General features: G+C 38.0%; 1 protein-coding gene across 6 annotated transcripts in view; it reads left to right on the forward strand.

Moving 5' to 3' along the window:
• The window catches only part of LOC138743380 (glutamate receptor ionotropic, delta-2-like), a 338,391-nt gene that overhangs the window by 292,641 nt on the left and 26,283 nt on the right, over nt 1-19,467 (forward strand). For all 6 annotated transcript variants that reach the window (XM_069898672.1, XM_069898668.1, XM_069898669.1 and 3 more), the window contains 2 exons: nt 4,482-4,626; nt 15,972-16,167. In XM_069898672.1, the coding sequence (XP_069754773.1) occupies nt 4,482-4,626; nt 15,972-16,167 (341 nt within the window). The remainder of the gene's footprint in view (nt 1-4,481; nt 4,627-15,971; nt 16,168-19,467) is intronic.

Genomic DNA, 19,467 nt, shown 5'->3' on the forward strand with positions numbered 1-19,467 from the left:
TCCACGTTTTCACAAAAAAAATGATCGAAGAAACATCTGGGCATAAATATTACAAATACTCAGTGATTAGCTACGTCAGTTAATGGCCAATTCATCCTTATTTATGTAGTTTTCCACTGTGTTTCTCTAATAGATTCTCCATTTAATATGATATTCATAACCATCATCTCCACATGTCAGTTGTCTATTTGCATCTACCTGCTCTTCTGCTAGTTAGTTTTGAAGAATAAAGGCCTCAAACACATATACAAGTTGCTGGTGATCATCTGACTTAGCCTCCTCACATATATAGATTTTTTCAGGGTCTTGCTAGTGTAATGACTTTGTTCCTGTTGCTTATATAGTCGCTTGGAGGCTAAGTTAGGGTTTTGTTTGCGACGTGTTTTCATTCATTTCCAATGTAAGTTCAGTTGTACTTAAAATCTTTATTGTTAACACACAAAACTTGTAATTTTCTATTCTGATATTCTGTGTAGTAGATTCTTAACCACAAAGCATTCATATAAAAGGTAAAGAGGCCTAAATAATGTTCAAATGATACTTAACTATTCTGAAAGTGGTCAACAGAAATTGTCAACCCATATCTTATCCTCCTTCTGGTTTCCAATTGCTGATGCTGGGTGTAGAACCTCATTTTAAGTGTGTACATGCTCCTTTGTGTTGTTTGGTGGCTCTGGCTCCAACCGCTGCCAGAGCCAAGCTGAGAATGCATGTATAACCACGCTCCATGGTGCAGCCGGGGCAGAGCCAAGTGCCCACGCGTCACTCCACTCCATGGTGCATGCATACAGCCGGATATGCTGGCCATGGCTGACACCACCGCTGCTTGGGGAATGTCAACCACGCATACACTGTCACGCTCTGGGTCCGTAAATGGCGCTGGTCCGAGCACATGTGCCAACAGGAAGAGGCCTACGGACCTCGGTGGATACTGCCGATCCCCACAACAGGTAAGGACCGGGCCTATGGGTCGACACCAAGGATACTTCCTTGAAGGCAATTATTTTTAACTGACAGAAATATCTGGTCTGACAATGTGTCAAAGTAATACAACACTGTACACTCAATTAAAGATCTTGTAATATTGCACTTTATAACATGATAATTGAATTTTGATGAAGATCTACTGCGACCAATGCCTGAAGAGGGCGCACAAAATCAGTGAACCAGTGCGGACTTGAAAGGCCAACGTGGCCTGTTTCCGCTCCGTAAATGGTTATATGGTTATATGGTACTCACACATCTTCTCTTGCATCTACTTACACTCTACTCCCCAGCTAATCTTCAAACACCACTTAATTTTAAAGATTTTCTCTGGCTTCTGGATTTCAATCTATTTGCTAGTTGAAATGCACTTTAAGGAATCTTGCATTTAAATATCTTTCCAGGCCATTGGTGGCTGGCACTTATTTCACATTGGAATGAAACTATTGAAAATCATGATGCATCGTTTCCTCCACAAAAATTCTGGAGAAAATCAGCAGGGGCAAGTAGGGAAAAAGGGCTCAGGTCTGAAATGTTAGTTACGTCCCATGGACGCTGTGTGACCTGCTGAGTTCCTCCAACATATTTGGGTTTTTACTCCAACCACAACATCTGCAGACTTTCAAGTTTCAGTCTATTTGAAATCTCTCCAATTACATGAATTTGCTTTTGTCTTTTGTGTCTTTCTTTATCAAATCTGTCCCATTTGTTTCTATCAATTTATTGCTTTTATTCAGTTTTTGTAATGCGGATCTAAACATTGAAAGTTTTTAACCATTCAGTATATCCATACTGTTATCTGTCCAAAATATATAATGTGAGGAGAGTCCATTTGGGATTTATCTAACCACCTAATTAACAATTTAGCTGCTCAGGAAACAGCAGGGAATGAATGTAACAGATAAATGGCGATTAGCTTTGCATTTTCATTTTTATGAACACAAGCAAACGTGCAAGAACTTCATACTTTTAACTTTCCATGCTTCAAGTAGACAAATGCAACTTTCAAGGGGTAATGTTGTACATCGAGGGCAGGTTGGTTAATGAACATATATAAACCTGCCAAAATTAAACAAAAAGTCAACTTTTCAGTTTATAGATGATCTCATGGTTTTCCACATTATATTCCATCTTCCATGTTCTTGTCCATTCTTAACCTCTTCACATGTTCCTCCTTATTTTTAATTTCTTATTCCACATTGTATTCCATCTTCCATGTTCTTGTCCACTCTTAGCCTCTTCACATGTTCCTCCTTATTTTTAATATCTTATTCCACATTGTATTCCATCTTCCATGTTCTTGTCCACTCTTAGCCTCTTCACATGTTCCTCCTTACCTTTAATATCATTCCACATTGTATTCCATCTTCCATGTTCTTGTCCACACTTATCCTCTTCACATGTTCCTCCTTATCTTTAATATCTTATTCTACTTTGTATTCCTTCTTCCATGTTCTTGTCCACTCTTAGCCTCTTCACATGTTCCTCCTTACCTTTAATATCATTCCACATTGTATTCCATCGTCCATGTTCTTGACCACTCTTAGCCTCTTCACATGTTCCTCCTTATCTTTAATATCTTATTCCACATTGTATTCCATCTTCCATGTTCTTGTCCACTCTTAGCCTCTTCACATGTTCTCCTTATCTTTAATATCTTAAGACTTTTCAGCTCAAACTACTGCAGACCCAGCATATTATGGTGATCAACACATGTACCCTAACCTTGCAAGCTATGATGAAGCCTAGAGTTGTGATCATCTCCCAGAATGTGAATGAATTCTAATTCATTCGGCCTAGGTAGTGTCAAATTATAGCCTAACATCAACGGAGAAAGCCCAAACCTGATAATAACAATACCAGCTTCAAAACAATCCTCTACTTTCTTAATCCCCATTTGACTCCAAATCCTCAAAAGTTGATTATTCACAGAAAAAGGAAGCTGTCTATTTTGATATAAAGGCATTTTTTTCGAGAGAGCAAACCTTTTCTACCTCTCTCATAATTTATCTTATCCATAATTCAATCAAATGACTCAAAATAGGCAGAATGAATTAGAATCATTGATAAGTTAGGGTGGTACAAATAAGTTTGTTTCAGAGATGTATAAATTACTTCAAAAAGTTGCTCCCAAGTTAGGAATTCATAAATCAAGATTAAAATGGGAGGTTGATTTAAATAAACGAATAGATGAAAATGATTGGATGCAACTATGTAAGGAAAACATGACAAAAATGATCAATGTTAGATATAGACTGGTTCAATATAATTTTCTACATCAATTATATTTAACTCCTCAAAAATGTTTTAAAAATTGAATCCAGCACCATCAGATTTATGATTTAGATGTGATCAGGAAGTAAAACCTTCTTGGTTAGAAGTTAAAAACATTTGGAGAAAATATTAAGGGTTAAACTTCTACAGGATCTGACGTTATTTTTGTTGGGTACTATTAAAGTGGTTAGTTCTAAATTAAGATTAACTCTGTATCAAATTGATTTTTTTAATGATTGGCTTCAGCTGTTTCTAGGAAGTGCATAGCCATTTCTTGGAAATCAGATATGGATTTAGAGAGGGAGAGGTGGCATGCTGAATTGCATACTTGTATTCCACTTGAGAAAATAACCTAAATTACATAATAAACATAATTCTTCCTTGAAAATATTGAGTCCATATTTACACTATGTTGGCTTGAAAGTGTGAAGGTCTCTTGAATGCCCATCCTGTTGGTAACCCTTAACTCCATCATTGTATTAAATTTATTTTTGGCTTTCTCCTGGTTTCTTTTTCCTTTTTTTTTTCTCTTTTATATTCAGGGTAGGTTTGTTGGGTAAGGGGTGGGGAAGGATGGAGGATGGGAGGGATTTAAGTGTTTTTTGAATTTTTTCTTTCTACCACATTTGTACTTGCTGTGGTTTTATTAACTATGTATATATTAATATATTTTTTTTAATTCTTAAATAAAATATTTTTAAAAAAAATAAGGTTAATGAATCCAATTGCAGCCCTTATGAAGGGACTTGAAGCATTTGCCTGATTATTGAAAACAATAAAAACTAGAAAAATCTGAATGTTTTATATCACAAAATGTTAATATTATGGGGGCATATGCCAATCCAGAAATACATTTTCAAATGTATTAATAAAAGCATCAAAAATTATGACTAAAATGTGCATTAGTTTCTTTGTCTCCATTGCTGATGGTGGTTTGTACAAAACTACATTTGGTAGATTTAAATTTATGTGTGGCCAAATTAATAGTCCTTCAAAAAATTGTTAAGACCCAGGAGGTATCCTTCCACAACAGCAATGAAATAAGGTAGGAAAATTAAAATTGGTGCAATTAAATTAATATTCCTTGCCTTGGAGTTGTGGGCATTGGAGTTGAATTTTAATGAACTGCTCAGAACTTAATTTGCTCACAATATCTTATTGATAATCAAACTTGGGCTAATTTAGAAACATGCAAATACTAATTGGTGTTCTACTTTTTCTAGGCACAGGAGGTGAAATTCCTCTGAACACTTTGGCAGTTCGCTTGTTGATGGGTTTTTGGTGGCTCTTTGTCCTTATAATTATCTCGACATACACTGCAAATCTAACTGCTATCTTGACCACCAATCGAATTGAAAGCCCTATTAGGTGAGATCTTATTATTACAGTATTATATTTGTTTGTAAGAAAAATACCTCTGATATTTAATCATTTTAGAAGTAAAACTTCCAGCCATTTTAACAAAAATACATTTTTAGTGAAATAATATTACCCAGGGATAACTCAAATCCTGCTGCTGCAACAGTCCCACTGACTTTAGCTTATGATTGCTCAAACTGAAAATGGAATATTTTGGATGGGAAGGATATTCTGAAGCTCCTTCATTGAAAGCATGCAGAAGCCTCGTGAGAGTATGGAAAGGGGTGCACCACCTCGCAAACTATCCATGGATTCCATCTATGGAAGGGTCAACATTGACCTCATTATTCACCTCAGAATGCTGAAAATTAGATAGAAGAAAACATTCTCAAACCCAAACACTATCTATTGAAGAAGAAGGAATTATTCAATTAAATTTAACTTTGATTTTGGAAGTTGTGTCTTGTGTAACATCATTCTTCTCCTATTTCCATTTAGAATGAATCTTCCTGTTGTTAATCTCATTAAATACAAATCATCAAATAAAAAAAAATCTCTCTGCTGTCTTAATTGGAGCTACATGTTGAATGACTTAAAAGTTTGTTTTAAAATAGGTGAATGACAAATTCTCCCTCACCCTTTGAGTCATCCATCTCCAAAGGAAAGGCAAATGGAACCATACAATAGATTTCCTTGAATGATGACAAAATTGATAGATATCTATCTCAAGTACATCTACCTATGCTCCCCTATTGGCCAGTTAGAAATTAAAGAAGCGATGAGTTATTTGCAAAACAATAAGACCCCAGGGGAAGATGGTTTTCTGGCTGAAATTTATAAGGAATTTAAAGAGCTATTCATCTATTTATGGATATAATTCATCAAGCTGCAGTAACACGTACTTTCCCTAAATCTTTTTCTACTGCAATAATTACAGTGATACCAAAAATAAAGATCGAGACCCTTTTAAGCCTGCTTCATGCAGGCCAATATCTTTACTGAATGCAGATTACAAAATTGTTGCAATTACATCTTTAGTTAGAAGAATATGGACAAGTTTCATGTTACAAGATAAATTGGGATAAAAGTGAAGTAATGCCATTTACAAAAGGTGATTATAAGATTATATAATATGTCATTAGAATACTCAGTTTAAATGGCCGAAAAGTGGGATCAAATATTTGGGGATTAGAATGGACAATAATTTGAAGAGTTTATTTAAATTAAACTACCTACCTTTGAAGAGAATTTTTAAAATGTAGATGATGTTACCTATTACCTTAATAGGGAGAGTTAATTGCATAAGGATGAACAATTTTTCCAAGAATTCAATATCTCTTTCAGTCATTACCTTTTTTAATACCTCAGATTTTTTTTTATAAAAATAGCAATTTTTTATGTAAAAGTAAAATGTCTAGTGTATAGATGTAGAAATTAACAAGGAAATATGAATTGGGGGAAATTACAACTTCCAAATTTTTATAATTATTACAGAGCAGCTCAGATGCGATACATTGCATCCTTTATTGAGGGAGAGACCATACCTGCATGGGTTAATATTTGAACTGGGGAAAATTGGAGAAAAGTCAGCTGCAACTTTTATTTACAAATGGAATTCAAGGTTGATGACAGGAAGTAAAGATACACCTTTACTGAAGCATTTAATAGATATTTGGGGGAAGATAGAATACTTTGATACCTTTTTTGTGAGATAACAAACTTTTGAAATTGTGTCCAATAAAGGAGTTAGATTTATTATAGATTGTTATGAACAAGGATAGTTAATGTCCTTTAAACAAATGAAGGATAAATATGGAATAACTAGAAATACAATTTTATGCTAGTTTCAAATAAAAAGATTTCCAAGAGACAAATTAGGATCAGAGAGTTTGTTACCCTCATGCAGTGAAGTGGAAACACATATTAGATGAAGAACAGCTTGGAAATTTACTTCTCCAATGTATCTTCTACTACAAAGAGCAACTTGTAAACCTGGATTTTATAAATCTAAACAGAAATGGGAACAGGATTTGAGTATTACAATAGCTGAACAAACATGGATGGATTTGTGCAGAGATTTTATGTCCAATACAATTAATGTTTGATATAGATTGGTACAGTATAACTTTATGCATCAATTATGCATCATTTATACATCATGCCATATAAATTGCATAAAATAAAATCTGATTTATCAAATATGTTTTAGGTGTGGTATAGAAGCAAGTACTTTATTACATTTTGAAAAGTGAGATGTTTTGGGGTGAAAGTAGAGGAATTGCTAGAACAAATTACTGGTATTTTATTCCCACAAAATACTGACTTATTTTTGTGAGGGAATGTGGGTGGGGCAAACCTAAACTGAAACTTTCATGAAGTCAGAGGAAGTTTGTGAATATTGGCATTGGCAAGAAAGTGTTTTGCAGTTACTTGAAAGTCAGACTCATGTTTGGGTGTCGACAGATTACATGCAGAAATTCTAAAATCTATCCCATGGGGAAAAAAAATACTTATAATTTGAAAAATAAATGCAATATATATTTACAAATATGGAGCCCATTTATATAAAAGGTAGGTATTGTGGTTTAATTTTGTCCTTCCAATCATCAATTCCTATGATCCCATCTGATGGAGCAGATAACTATTTGATGGTTACGCATGGTGTACCATGGCTTATCCTAGTACAATCCAGTAATTTTTCTTCTCCTTTTCTTTTTATGTTATTATACACTATAAAAATATATAAATAATGATTGATTTTGTCTGGGGGATTGGGATTAGAGAGGGTTTTAGTTTTAAGGGGAGGGGATATAATTCTAGTTTGTTGTCAGCATTAACCAGTACCAATATGATGGATGTGAATTAATGTTTATGTACTACATGTATGAAAATTCTAAAATAAAGATTAAAAAATAGAGTTCCTCATAATAACTCAAAGTAAATAATACTTTTATTGAGTTTCCAATATTTATTGAAGCATTTGAGCCCAAATAATATTCTTTATAATTTGCTTCCTCAGATTTCATAACCTGATCATGATCAGACATGATTAATTCAGTTCTATTTCAATTCGTGTTATCATACAAAAAATGTTCACTGTTATCTTTCTAATAGGACACCTGATAATAAACAGTATAATATCTGATGGTGAAAATTCATTTATAGTATTTCTTCTTGATTGTATGAGGGTTGCCTATCATATTGTCCACATCATTACAAATTCCAGAGATCTAAATTGTGTATTTTGCTTGTCTTCATATCTTTGCCACAGATTAGTGTTATATCTCTTTTAACACCTTAAATATGTGGACTTTCGTTAAGTTTTTCAAATCAGATAAAATTTACAGATGAGATATTTAATTGTGCAGATTTGAAATGGGCTACCATATCTACATTCAACCTTCCAGCAGCAACTCTACAGTTCTGCAAGCCACACTCCTTTAATTCCCTAAATATTCAAATAATGTTGAATTGTAATGCGGCTATCTAAATCAGGCAGTGAGCTTCAGTCCCCTCCGACACCCACGAGAGAGCATATTCTTGCTCATTTTTGAGCATTCTCAATCTGCATCTGAACCAGTTATGGTGAGAAAGTGTTCACCTAGTATTGATCAAATCAAACCAGATTTGATCAATAGATTTCTCAATTTGTTTTGAAGTTCTTGTGCACGTGGTGTTGAGGAAGAAGAAATGTGCATATGTGTTGGGCGTTTCATCTACTCCCTTATGTTTCAAGTCAAGTAATTCACAGGTCATCCCACTGTCCTCAGTCTGTATATTGTTCATGGTAAAATGCTTTTATTTGCCTATTTTAAGCATTGACAATCTCATTTCCAGGAATGAAAGGCCTGCAAAAGGTAAGCGTGACCACATGCATCCCACCAGATGCAAACAAGTGAGCCATTCCTATCTTGCCCATTAACATAAAATATTAAAAAATTATTGTTATTTGATTGCTTCAAAATATGTGTTTGCACCTAGATCAATGCGTGATTTGATGCAACCAAATACCAGCATATATTGATATTATTGGGGCAAGTAGTGATGGACTTGATCCCTTTTAACACCATTTATAATCTTAATTTTGCTGTCTTGTAGAAATGAATACTGGTGGTATGGAATATTTCCTGATTGTATGGTTCCTATATACAGTTTAATGCTCTGTGGATGCTCATCAGCCCAGAATCCTGTTTTATAGTTGTTTAATAAATGCTAGATTCAGGGTTTATTTAAAACACACAGTATAATTGAGAGTAATATTTTATGTATTTGTTTTACCTTGATCATATATACATTCAATCACCTTGATCTTGCTATATATGTACAATGCAGCAAATTTGGATTCATAAGAGCATAAAAAAATAAAAGCAGGAGAAGACCATTTGGCTCTTCATGCCTTTTCTGCCAATCAGTGGTGCTCATGAGTACAATATTGGCTCCGTGGCTCTTTCCTGCACAAACCCTATATCCTTGATTCCTTTTGCTGTCAAAATTGTATTGATTTATATCAATAGTTCAGTTGCAAAGATATTTTAAACAGATGATCTTTAAATTAGAATGACAACATCAGTTTAACAATAATGTTAACTCCACTCAAGCTGAAACAGTCACTGGATTGGAGTTTTTTTTTGCCCACAACTTATGTTTAAAAAGCCACATCAAAAATTTTAATCTCCCCATTTACTCAGGAAGTGATGCATTTCTAGTTAATGTTCTGTGGAAGCCTTCAGTGAAATGTCTTTATTCATAGTTCTCATAGTAAATAAAAGAATCCTCTTAATGCCAACACAGTCATGATATTTTCAATTCATTTAGCATCGATCTTAAGTATAAAATATTAAAGCTGCATTACATTTGGCATTCAATAAAACAGCCTGTAAATATTAGTGGAAATCTTTATGCATTTGTAAAGGAAAGATGCTATAAACTATATCGTACCCTATTTCATTGCCTGCAAGCTCACACCAAGACACAAGAGAAACTTGTCCGTGAACTACTCTTTGCAGACGATGCCGCTTTAGTTGCCCATTCAGAGCCAGCTCTTCAGCGCTTGACGTCCTGCTTTGCGGAAACTGCCAAAATGTTTGGCCTGGAAGTCAGCCTGAAGAAAACTGAGGTCCTCCATCAGCCAGCTCCCCACCATGACTACCAGCCCCCCCCCACATCTCCATCGGGCACACAAAACTCAAAACGGTCAACCAGTTTACCAATCTCGGCTGCACCATTTCATCTGATGCAAGGATCGACAATGAGATAGACAACAGACTCGCCAAGGCAAATAGCGCCTTTGGAAGACTACACAAAAGAGTCTGGAAAAACAACCAACTGAAAAACCTCACAAAGATAAGCGTATACAGAGCCGTTGTCATACCCACACTCCTGTTCGGCTCCGAATCATGGGTCCTCTACCGGCATCACCTACGGCTCCTAGAACGCTTCCACCAGCGTTGTCTCCGCTCCATCCTCAACATCCATTGGAGTGCTTTCATCCCTAACGTCGAAGTACTCGAGATGGCAGAGGTCGACAGCATCGAGTCCACGCTGCTGAAGATCCAGCTGTGCTGGGTGGGTCACGTCTCCAGAATGGAGGACCATCGCCTTCCCAAGATCGTGTTATATGGCGAGCTCTCCACTGGCCACCGTGACAGAGGTGCACCAAAGAAAAGGTACAAGGACTGCCTAAAGAAATCTCTTGGTGCCTGCCACATTGTCCACCGCCAGTGGGCTGATATCGCCTCAAACCGTGCATCTTGGCGCCTCACAGTTTGGCGGGCAGCAACCTCCTTTGAAGAAGACCGCAGAGCCCACCTCACTGACAAAAGGCAAAGGAGGAAAAACCCAACACCCAACCCCAACCAACCAATTTTCCCCTGCAGCCGCTGCAACCGTGTCTGCCTGTCCCGCATCGGACTTGTCAGCCACAAATGAGCCTGCAGCTGACGTGGACTTTTACCCCCTCCATAAATCTTCTTCCGCGAAGCCAAGCCAAAGAATGGCTAAGGAAGATATTTATATATGAAAGAACAGCTTGAAAATATACAGTAATAAAATAACAAGTTGGATTGCACTGATATCTAGTTGGTGGTTCAGAAGAGAAACATTTCAGATCTAGAGTTGGTATGTCAGAGCTTTTGCACTTTTATATCAAGTATTACAGTGCAAAAGTATAGAAGTTCCACTGCATTAGGCCAGAATTGGTTCCACATAAAGCTGAGAAGCCAGATATCTTTAATGCTCCAACTTGCCCTTTATTTTTACACCGTGAGTAGGAAAGGGCTTTGGCAAATACTAGAGCGCCTCGGATGCCCCCCAAAGTTCTTCAACATGGTTATCCAACTGCACGAAAACCAACAAGGTCGGGTCAGATACAGCAATGAGCTCTCTGAACCCTTCTCCATTAACAATGGCGTGAAGCAAGACTGCGTTCTCGCACCAACCCTCTTTTCAATCTTCTTCAGCATGATGCTGAAACAAGCCATGAAAGACCTCAATAATGAAGACGCTGTTTACATCCGGTACCGCACGGATGGCAGTCTCTTCGATCTGAGGCGCCTGCAAGCTCACACCAAGACACAAGAGCAACTTGTCTGTGAACTACTCTTTGCAGACAATGCCGCTTTAGTTGCCCATTCAGAGCCAGCTCTTCATCGCTTGACGTCCTGTTTTGCGGAAACTGCCAAAATGTTTGGCCTGGAAGTTAGCCTGAAGAAAACTGAGGTCCTCCATCAGCCAGCTCCCCACCATGACTATCAGCCCCCCCACATCTCCATCGGGCAAACAAAACTCAAAACGGTCAACCAGTTTACCTATCTCGGCTGCACCATTTCATCTGATGCAAGGATCGACAATGAGATAGACAACAGACTCGCCAAGGCAAATAGCGCCTTTGGAAGACTACATAAAAGAGTCTGGAAAAACAACCAACTGAAAAACCTCACAAAGATTAGCATATACAGAGCCATTGTCATACCCACACTCCTGTTCGACTCCGAATCATGGGTCCTCTACCGGCATCACCTACGGCTCCTAGAACGCTTCCACCAGCGTTGTCTCCGCTCCATCCTCAACATTCATTGGAGCGACTTCATCACCAACATCAAAGTACTCGAGATGGCAGAGGCCGACAGCATTGAATCCACACTGCTGAAGATCCAATTGCGCTGGGTAGGTCACGTCTCCAGAATGGAGGACCATCGCCTTCCCAAGATCGTGTTATATGGCAAGCTCTCCACTGGCCACCGAGACAGAGGTGCACCAAAGAAGAGGTACAAGGACTGCCTAAAGAAATCTCTTGGAGCCTGCCACATTGACCAACCGCCAGTGGGCTGATCTCACCTCCAACCGTGCATCTTGGCGCCTCACAGTTCGGCGGGCAGCAACCTCCTTTGAAGAAGACCGCAGAGCCCACCTCACTGACAAAAAACAAAGGAGGAAAAACCCAACACCCAACCCCAACCAACCAATTTTCCCTTGCAACCGCTGCAACTGTGTCTGCCTGTCCCACATCGGACTTGTCAGCCACAAATGAGCCTGCAGCTGACGTGGACATTTACCCCTCCATAAATCTTTGTCCGCAAAGCCAAGCCAAAGAAAGAAAATAAGTCATAGCTCGCTCAGCTTATGTGCTTGTATTCTTTGACTTTTACTGAAATAGTTTTTAAAAAGTAAACTTTTTGATTTTCTTTTCCTTCCTTTTCAATAATCTCAATGTTAGAACAGTGATATAAATTCATTTATATTTTAGAATGTTTGATGTTTTGCATCCTTTCCTAAATTCAACTAACAAAGATCAAGAACGAAAAGGAAAAACAAAAAAGACATTGTCTGTTTGGATTGGCATAGTGGTTAGTGCAATGGGGTTACAGCACCCCAGGTTCGGATCCTGCGCTGTCTGTAAGGAGTTTGTACATTCTCCCTGTGTCTGCATGGGTCTCCCCTGGGGGCTCTGGTTTCCTCCCACTTTTTGAAACATGCCAGGGATGTAGATTAATTGGGTGCAATTTGGCGGGATGGGCTCATGGGCTGAAATGGCCTGCAACTGCGCTGTATGTCTAAATTTAAATGTAAAAAAAAATTAAATTTATATTTAAATCATCTTTGACAGAGCATTGAACATCAAGGATCTCCTCTGAATACACACTACAACACACCATGTTGCCTTTGTTCTGTTCTATCTAATCTCTCGGTAACTCTGCACTTTTTGCAGTGTTTTTATTGCTGTGCTGTGCAAGGATTCATTAGGATTGCATAAAAATGTTTTTTTTCACCGCACCTCAGTATAAGTGACAATAAACGAACTTGAGGGGAGTCGAGGGAAAGGAGCTTAGTTTCCATGGCCAGCAACATTATCATTGCTCATGGTGAGTCTGTATTATAGAAGGACCATAGTATCAAGGCCAGCAGAACGTCAGGAACTATTAGCCTGCAAACCACTGGCATTGCAGAAGAGATGAAAGGAATCAATATCAGGCCCAACTTCATCCAATACAGACCAGTATATGCAGTATATGGGTCAAATCAAAACACAGATGTGATTCAACCCATATATTTGTATCAAGACCTGTTGCAGTTAATCATTTCTCTCATTTTTCATTCTTGGCTTTATTTCTGCTTCCTTTTCTTCCCATAAATGTTGCAAACTATTGGTGATAAGAGTTCACCCATTCATAGGAATAACTATTTCTGGTTATTCTTTTACGTTATTTGGAGTCTAATGTTATCCAATGAAAACTTGAAATCAATCTTAAATTTTACTTTTGTTACCCTTATCTGTCCACAGAAGTGTGCAAAGGAGCACAAGATGAGGCTGGGCCTAGGAATTGGTGGTTAGGATATGGAGTGCAATCAGAGCTTGGTTCCACAGGTTGCGGTAAAGAACAGGGGATGTACTGTAGTGCCTGAATATAGGCTGCAGGTGTGGAACTGGAAGTCTTCACACTTCAGAAGATCATGCCTGCAGTAATGGGCAAGATTTTAAGGGGAGTTGGTTGGAAAAACTGTTGCTTGAGGAGAGCAAGTAAGTTTAAAATGTGGGCCAAAGGGGCTATTTCTGCGCTGAACTCTTCTGTGTTCTCTGACCAACAAATAGGACATTGGTCAAATCACAAATGAAGGTGACACCAACATTGTTATGTTCAGAGCAGGGAGAGAGAAAATGAAGGATATAGTTGGAGAAGTCATTTGACAGAATGGTTGCCATCAAATTGCACCTCATTAACATTCAGTTGGCAGTGGTCCTTTCATTTTTGGACCTTATCACTGAGGGTTGGCATACAAATGAGGAAAGAAAAGCTCTTACAAAACTCCGGAAATAAAAATGTAGAAAAAAAAACCATTGCTGTTTCTGAAAAGCAAGGAGAGGTGCCAAGAAAGATCAAATGATGAAACTAAAGGAAGAAGAACATTCTGTGGAAAGGTCAAGCGGAAAGATGGCTTCACATACACAGCCACAAGTGATCTAATTCATTACTTTGACAAGGACGCAGGTAATATAATTTCTGACTTTGGCAAGGGTAATCGTGAATTTGAACTGCAGAGTCTCTGGGAAAACCTTTAAACTGTCTCCTGTCTCTGCTTTTTCCCTTTGGTCAGAATTAATAACTTTATAATATTAATATGGAATTAGAGTGGGAATGTTTTCAAAGTGAACCTATTTAATAATTAATAATGCTCAGTAAAAACGTTGCTACTCTCTCCAAATTAGAGGGCTTAAGATTAGAAGATAGGAATTCTGAAATTGCATGAGCAAGTGATTACAAGGAGTTCTTTTCCAGGGGGTGACACCAACAGAAATAGAAGGAGTCATTGGAAAAAGGAAAGCATGAGAGATGGCTCTATTCGTGATCAAGACAATGGGCAATGTGAGGCTACATGAGATGTCCAAGTTTAAATATATTACTGAGAATTTGGCTTGAGGAATTTATTTTGAAAGAGAGATCAAGAGATTGAAAGACAGAAATTGTGTGGAATTGACATTGGTGAATTGCCTGAGGATGAGAACTCACAAATTTCAGGCGCTGAAGGAGAACATCCTCCACGTATTTGTCTTATGGGTAAGGATGAGGATTTTAAGTGTGGAATAGAGCTAAGTGAGACTAACAAAGGAGAAAAAGGGGTAAATCAAACCCTCAGTTCTACTGCCTAGTGCTGGATAAAGCAGGTAGTAGAATAAAGGCTGCTTGTAAGAGGAACAGTCGTTACACAAATCAAATATCTACCAAGGGCTAACATCTGTCCAATAATCCACAGAAAGCTTATAGATGGAAAGGGACTTTATCGCAACAAAACAGGACACTGGAAGGTGATCAGAGAGAAGGGACGCTAAGCCCACAGCAACCGTTGGATGGGTAGGGTAGGAGAGAAGGAAATTGGCAAGATGAGCCCTTTGCGTGAGCACAGAGTGGGAAAGTCTTTTAGAGAAGGTTGAACAATTGAATTACTGCTTGTAGGAAGCCAGTGACATATTCCTTAATGGGACATTCAAGGGATTCCAAGGAAGCCCGAGGCTTATCTAAAAGGGGGCCAAACCTTGGGGAACAACAGAACTGGAATACCTGGGACAATGGGAAGATTGGAACAGAGATTTCAAAAGGCTGAGTACCTGAGAGAGATTAAATGTTTTGAAGATACAGGAAGGTTCAGGAGAGGCAAAGCACTTTAAAATTTAAAAAAAAGGAAAATATATGGAAATAGAAGTGATGCCTCTCTTCAGAAGTAAGTAGATGAGTTCTGGCAGAATGTAGCACAGCTTTTCAGTCACAGATTTGACTGGACTGCTAAATCTACCGACTATTCTAAGATAACCTTGGAAGGCAACTTCAACCTATTTTCTTTGCCTTCACCTCCAATAGCAAACGATGCCTCGTGAACTTATTACGGTGGCTAACCTTTAAACTGCCTGCTGTCTCTGCTTTTTCCCTTTGGTCAGAATTAATAGCTTTATTATTAATTAATATTATTAATAGCTTTATAATTCCATATTAATAGCTGCATACCAGAGTTGCGACCATACAGGAATAGTTTGCTGGTGGGCCAGCTATATCGAGTGCAGGTCTTCAGCATTGCAGACAGTGTTCATCTGCGTTACTACATCCAGTGCACTCTTGTCACTTTTTGAAATCATCTGGGCTGAATCTAATTGGATGATTTTGTTCTGTTTTTGCTGCAAACTCAAGAGGTGCCAAAGATGGATTTCCACTAAATTTTGCTAACTTAAGAAAAGTGTATTCTGCTAAAGTTATGCATCTAAACTAGAAGCTATTTTAATTGAAATGCTTTGAGATAAACACTATTGAAATTATATCACAACAAGGAGACAAATGCTGAATTAACTACTTATGTTTTCCATGATGCAGATCTTTTCAGGATCTTGCCAAACAAACAGATGTTCCATATGGCACTGTCCTCGATTCAGAGGTTTTGCAAATAATCAAAACTAAGGGTCGAAATCCATTTGAACTTGAACAAACATATGCTCATTTGTGGAATATGATGAACAAAACAAATGGTTTAGAGAATTGTGTGAAGAAAATTCATGATGGAATTCAAAGGGTGAGTGAATCAATGCGTACACGACTTTATTTGCTGTGAGTATTTAAATGACAATGTATTTTGAATAATCTGTCTGTAATTCTGTATACTAATGATTTAGAGCAGGAATAGCCAACCTTTTAATTTTTAATTTAGAAAAACAGCACGGTAACAGGCTATTGCAGCCCATGAGTCTGTGCTGACCAATTAACCTATATCCCCCGGTGCGTACTCATGGGCAGAAATGGCCTGTTACCACTGTATGTCTAATTAAAAATAATGATTGAGTGTAATTCTGGCCCTACAGAAAGGATGTGATAGCAGCAGAGAGAGTACAGAGGAGATTTACAAAGATATGCCTGATATGGTGGGCAGCAGAAATCATATAGGCTGGATTAATTTTCACTGGAGTAAAGAGGTTTATAAAATTCTGAAGAGCGTAGATAGGATAGGCAGAATCTTTATCCCATGGCAGGGGAGTCTAGAACAAGAGGGCACAGGTTTAAGGTGAGAGGAACAGATTTAAAAATCAGAAGGTATGTTTTTCCACACAGTGAGAGATGAATACCTGGATCAAGCTGAGAGAAAATGTCATGGAGGCAGATAAAGCATTTGGACAGCCACTTGGATAGTTGGCTGACAGGGTCCTTTAGTAGAGGAAAAATAGGCAATAAACTTCATAGCCAACTTGGGCTAAGAGAATTTGTTTCTGTGTTGTACGGTTCTACAATCCCATAATGTCTGAGAATATCCAATAAGATAACAGAAGCATTTGTACAGCTGGATAGGAGTAGAGATGCAACAACATAGAACATAGAACACTACAGTGGAGGATCACGCCCTTCAGTCCACGATATCTCTGACAAATCTATCTTCCTGCACATGGTTTATTTTTGAAATTAAAATTTTAAATTTAGACATATAGCCCTGGTAACTGGCACTTTTGGCCCATGCTGTCCAATTACACCCAATTGGCCTACAACCCACAGTACATTTTGAACAGTGGGAGGAAACTGGAGTACCCAGAGAAAACCCATGCAGACATGGGGAGAACATACAAACTTCTTACAGACAGCGCAGGATTCGAACCCCAGTCCCAGTTGTTGGAACTGTAATAGCTCAAGCTAACCACTACGCTAACCGTGTGGCCTGTATATTCCCTCCAGTTCTAGAATATTCATATTTCTGTATAAATATGTTTTAACCCCCCCCCCCCCCCTTGTCAGAGCATTCCCAGCTCTTTCTGATCTCTGTGTTTTAAAAAACAACCCACCAGCCTCATACATCTCCTCTATATCTTCATTTTCTTAACTGAAAGCTATGGCTTCCAGTATATCAACCCTAGGGTAAAGATTCTGGTTATCTATCCTTTCTATACCTCTCATAATATTATAAGCTTCTATTAGATCTTCCTTCAGTCTTGCCACTCCAGAGAGAATAACCCATTTATCCAACTTTTGCTCATACCTTTAATCCAGGCATCATTCTGATAAATCTCTGTTGTACCCTCCCCAGAACCTCCATATCCTTTGTTTAATATGTCAACCAGAACTGTGTACCATATTCCAAAAGATGGATATGATTATTCCCATTGCCCTTCTTAAACCAAAGAACAACAAACCAGCCACTCTTCCATCATCTGGGATTTTACCTGAGGATAGAAAGTATACAAAGATCTCACTCCAGGACTGACAATCTTCCTTCTTGCCTTTGTCAATAACTTGGGGTTTTAACCACCTTAATGATCTTTATTAGATCCAATACTTAATGTCAACATCCCTTAGAATATTCTATACTGATCTCACTAGCCTCCATGCCCTTCTCTGGTGCAATAGTGATGCAAATTACTTATTTAGAAACATGCCCACTTCATCTGGTTCTGAACATAAATTCCCTCCTTTGTCCTTGAGTGGCTGTACCCTTTTCCAAACTACCCTGTCTAAAAAGCCTTGGGATTTTCCTTAATGTTATTCACCAATGAAATCCATGACTCACTTTGGTGCTCCTCATTCCCTGTTTCATTACTTTCCAGTTTTCTTTATATTCCTTATGTGGTTTAACTGATTCAAGCTTCCAATATATATTCACTTAAATTTTATTTTTGAGTAAATTTACAACACCTCTTGTCATCCAAGGTTCCCAAACCTTGTATTTCTTCCTCATTGGAATATGGCAGTCTTGAATTCTGGTCAATTAGACCAAAAATATTCCTGCGTGTCAATTGTGGACTTAGCCAATAATAATCTCTTCCAATAGTCTCCAGCTCCTGACTAATAATGTTGTAATTTGCCTTCATCCCTTGAAGACTGAATTTCTCCTTATCCACAACCGTCAAAATCTAATGAGTTATGATCCACTCCTCTGAAATATTCTCCCACTGAAACCCCAATCAGCTAGCCAGGCTTATTTCCCAATACAAATTCTAATTTGGTCTCTTCCCTGGTTGGACTATGGGCAAACTGTTTCAAGAAATCCTCTTGGGGCCACTGAATAATTTCTACTTTGTCTGTCCTCTTGCACAATAATCCTGTTCCAGCTTTTGAATTGAATCACAGTGGAAACATTTTTGTTTCAAAAAGTATGCCTCAGGATATTGAATCCAATCCATCCTGAGTAATAAATAAATACATCCTGGGCATGTCAAGAATGCATGTTTAGTGGCTTATTCTGAGAGAAGAAACTCTTATCTTAGATGAGGGCACTTCTGTCCTCCTCTACCCTTTATTCAAATAACCTGCGCAATATTGAAAGATAAGAAGGCTCATGATTCAAGTTCATAACGCAACATACCGAAAATGTAGATGATGTTAAGGAATCACTTGCATTTGGTTTGGGACAGGTTTTTCCCACTAAAACTGGAAGAAAATGAAAGGGTAAAGAACTCATGGTTGACAAGAGAGGTAGGATAGCTAGGACATGGATGTGGTCTATATGGATTTTTGTAAGGCATTTGTCAAGGTTTCTCATTGTAGGCTCATTCAAAAAGTCACGAGGGACCCAAGGAACCTTGTCTGTGTGGATACAGAATTGGCTTGCCTGCATAAGGCAGAGAGTGGTAGTAGATATAAGGTATTCGGCCTGAAGATCATTGACTAGTGGCATTCTACAGGGATCTATTCTGGGATCCTTTTTTTGTGATTTTATAAATGACTTGATGAAGAACTGGAGGGATAAGTTTAAAGATGATACTTCTAGCCCTTTTCACACTGAAAAGCCATGTTATTGTCATATGCGTGGCCCATCTCTGGAAGCCAGCTTCCTTGTTCAAACAGAACCAAAAAAAAAAACCGGCTCCATGTGTCCAATATGCTCCACCGCTGA

This window comes from Narcine bancroftii, chromosome 9 (assembly GCF_036971445.1).
Source record: "Narcine bancroftii isolate sNarBan1 chromosome 9, sNarBan1.hap1, whole genome shotgun sequence".
Taxonomy (NCBI): domain Eukaryota; kingdom Metazoa; phylum Chordata; class Chondrichthyes; order Torpediniformes; family Narcinidae; genus Narcine; species Narcine bancroftii.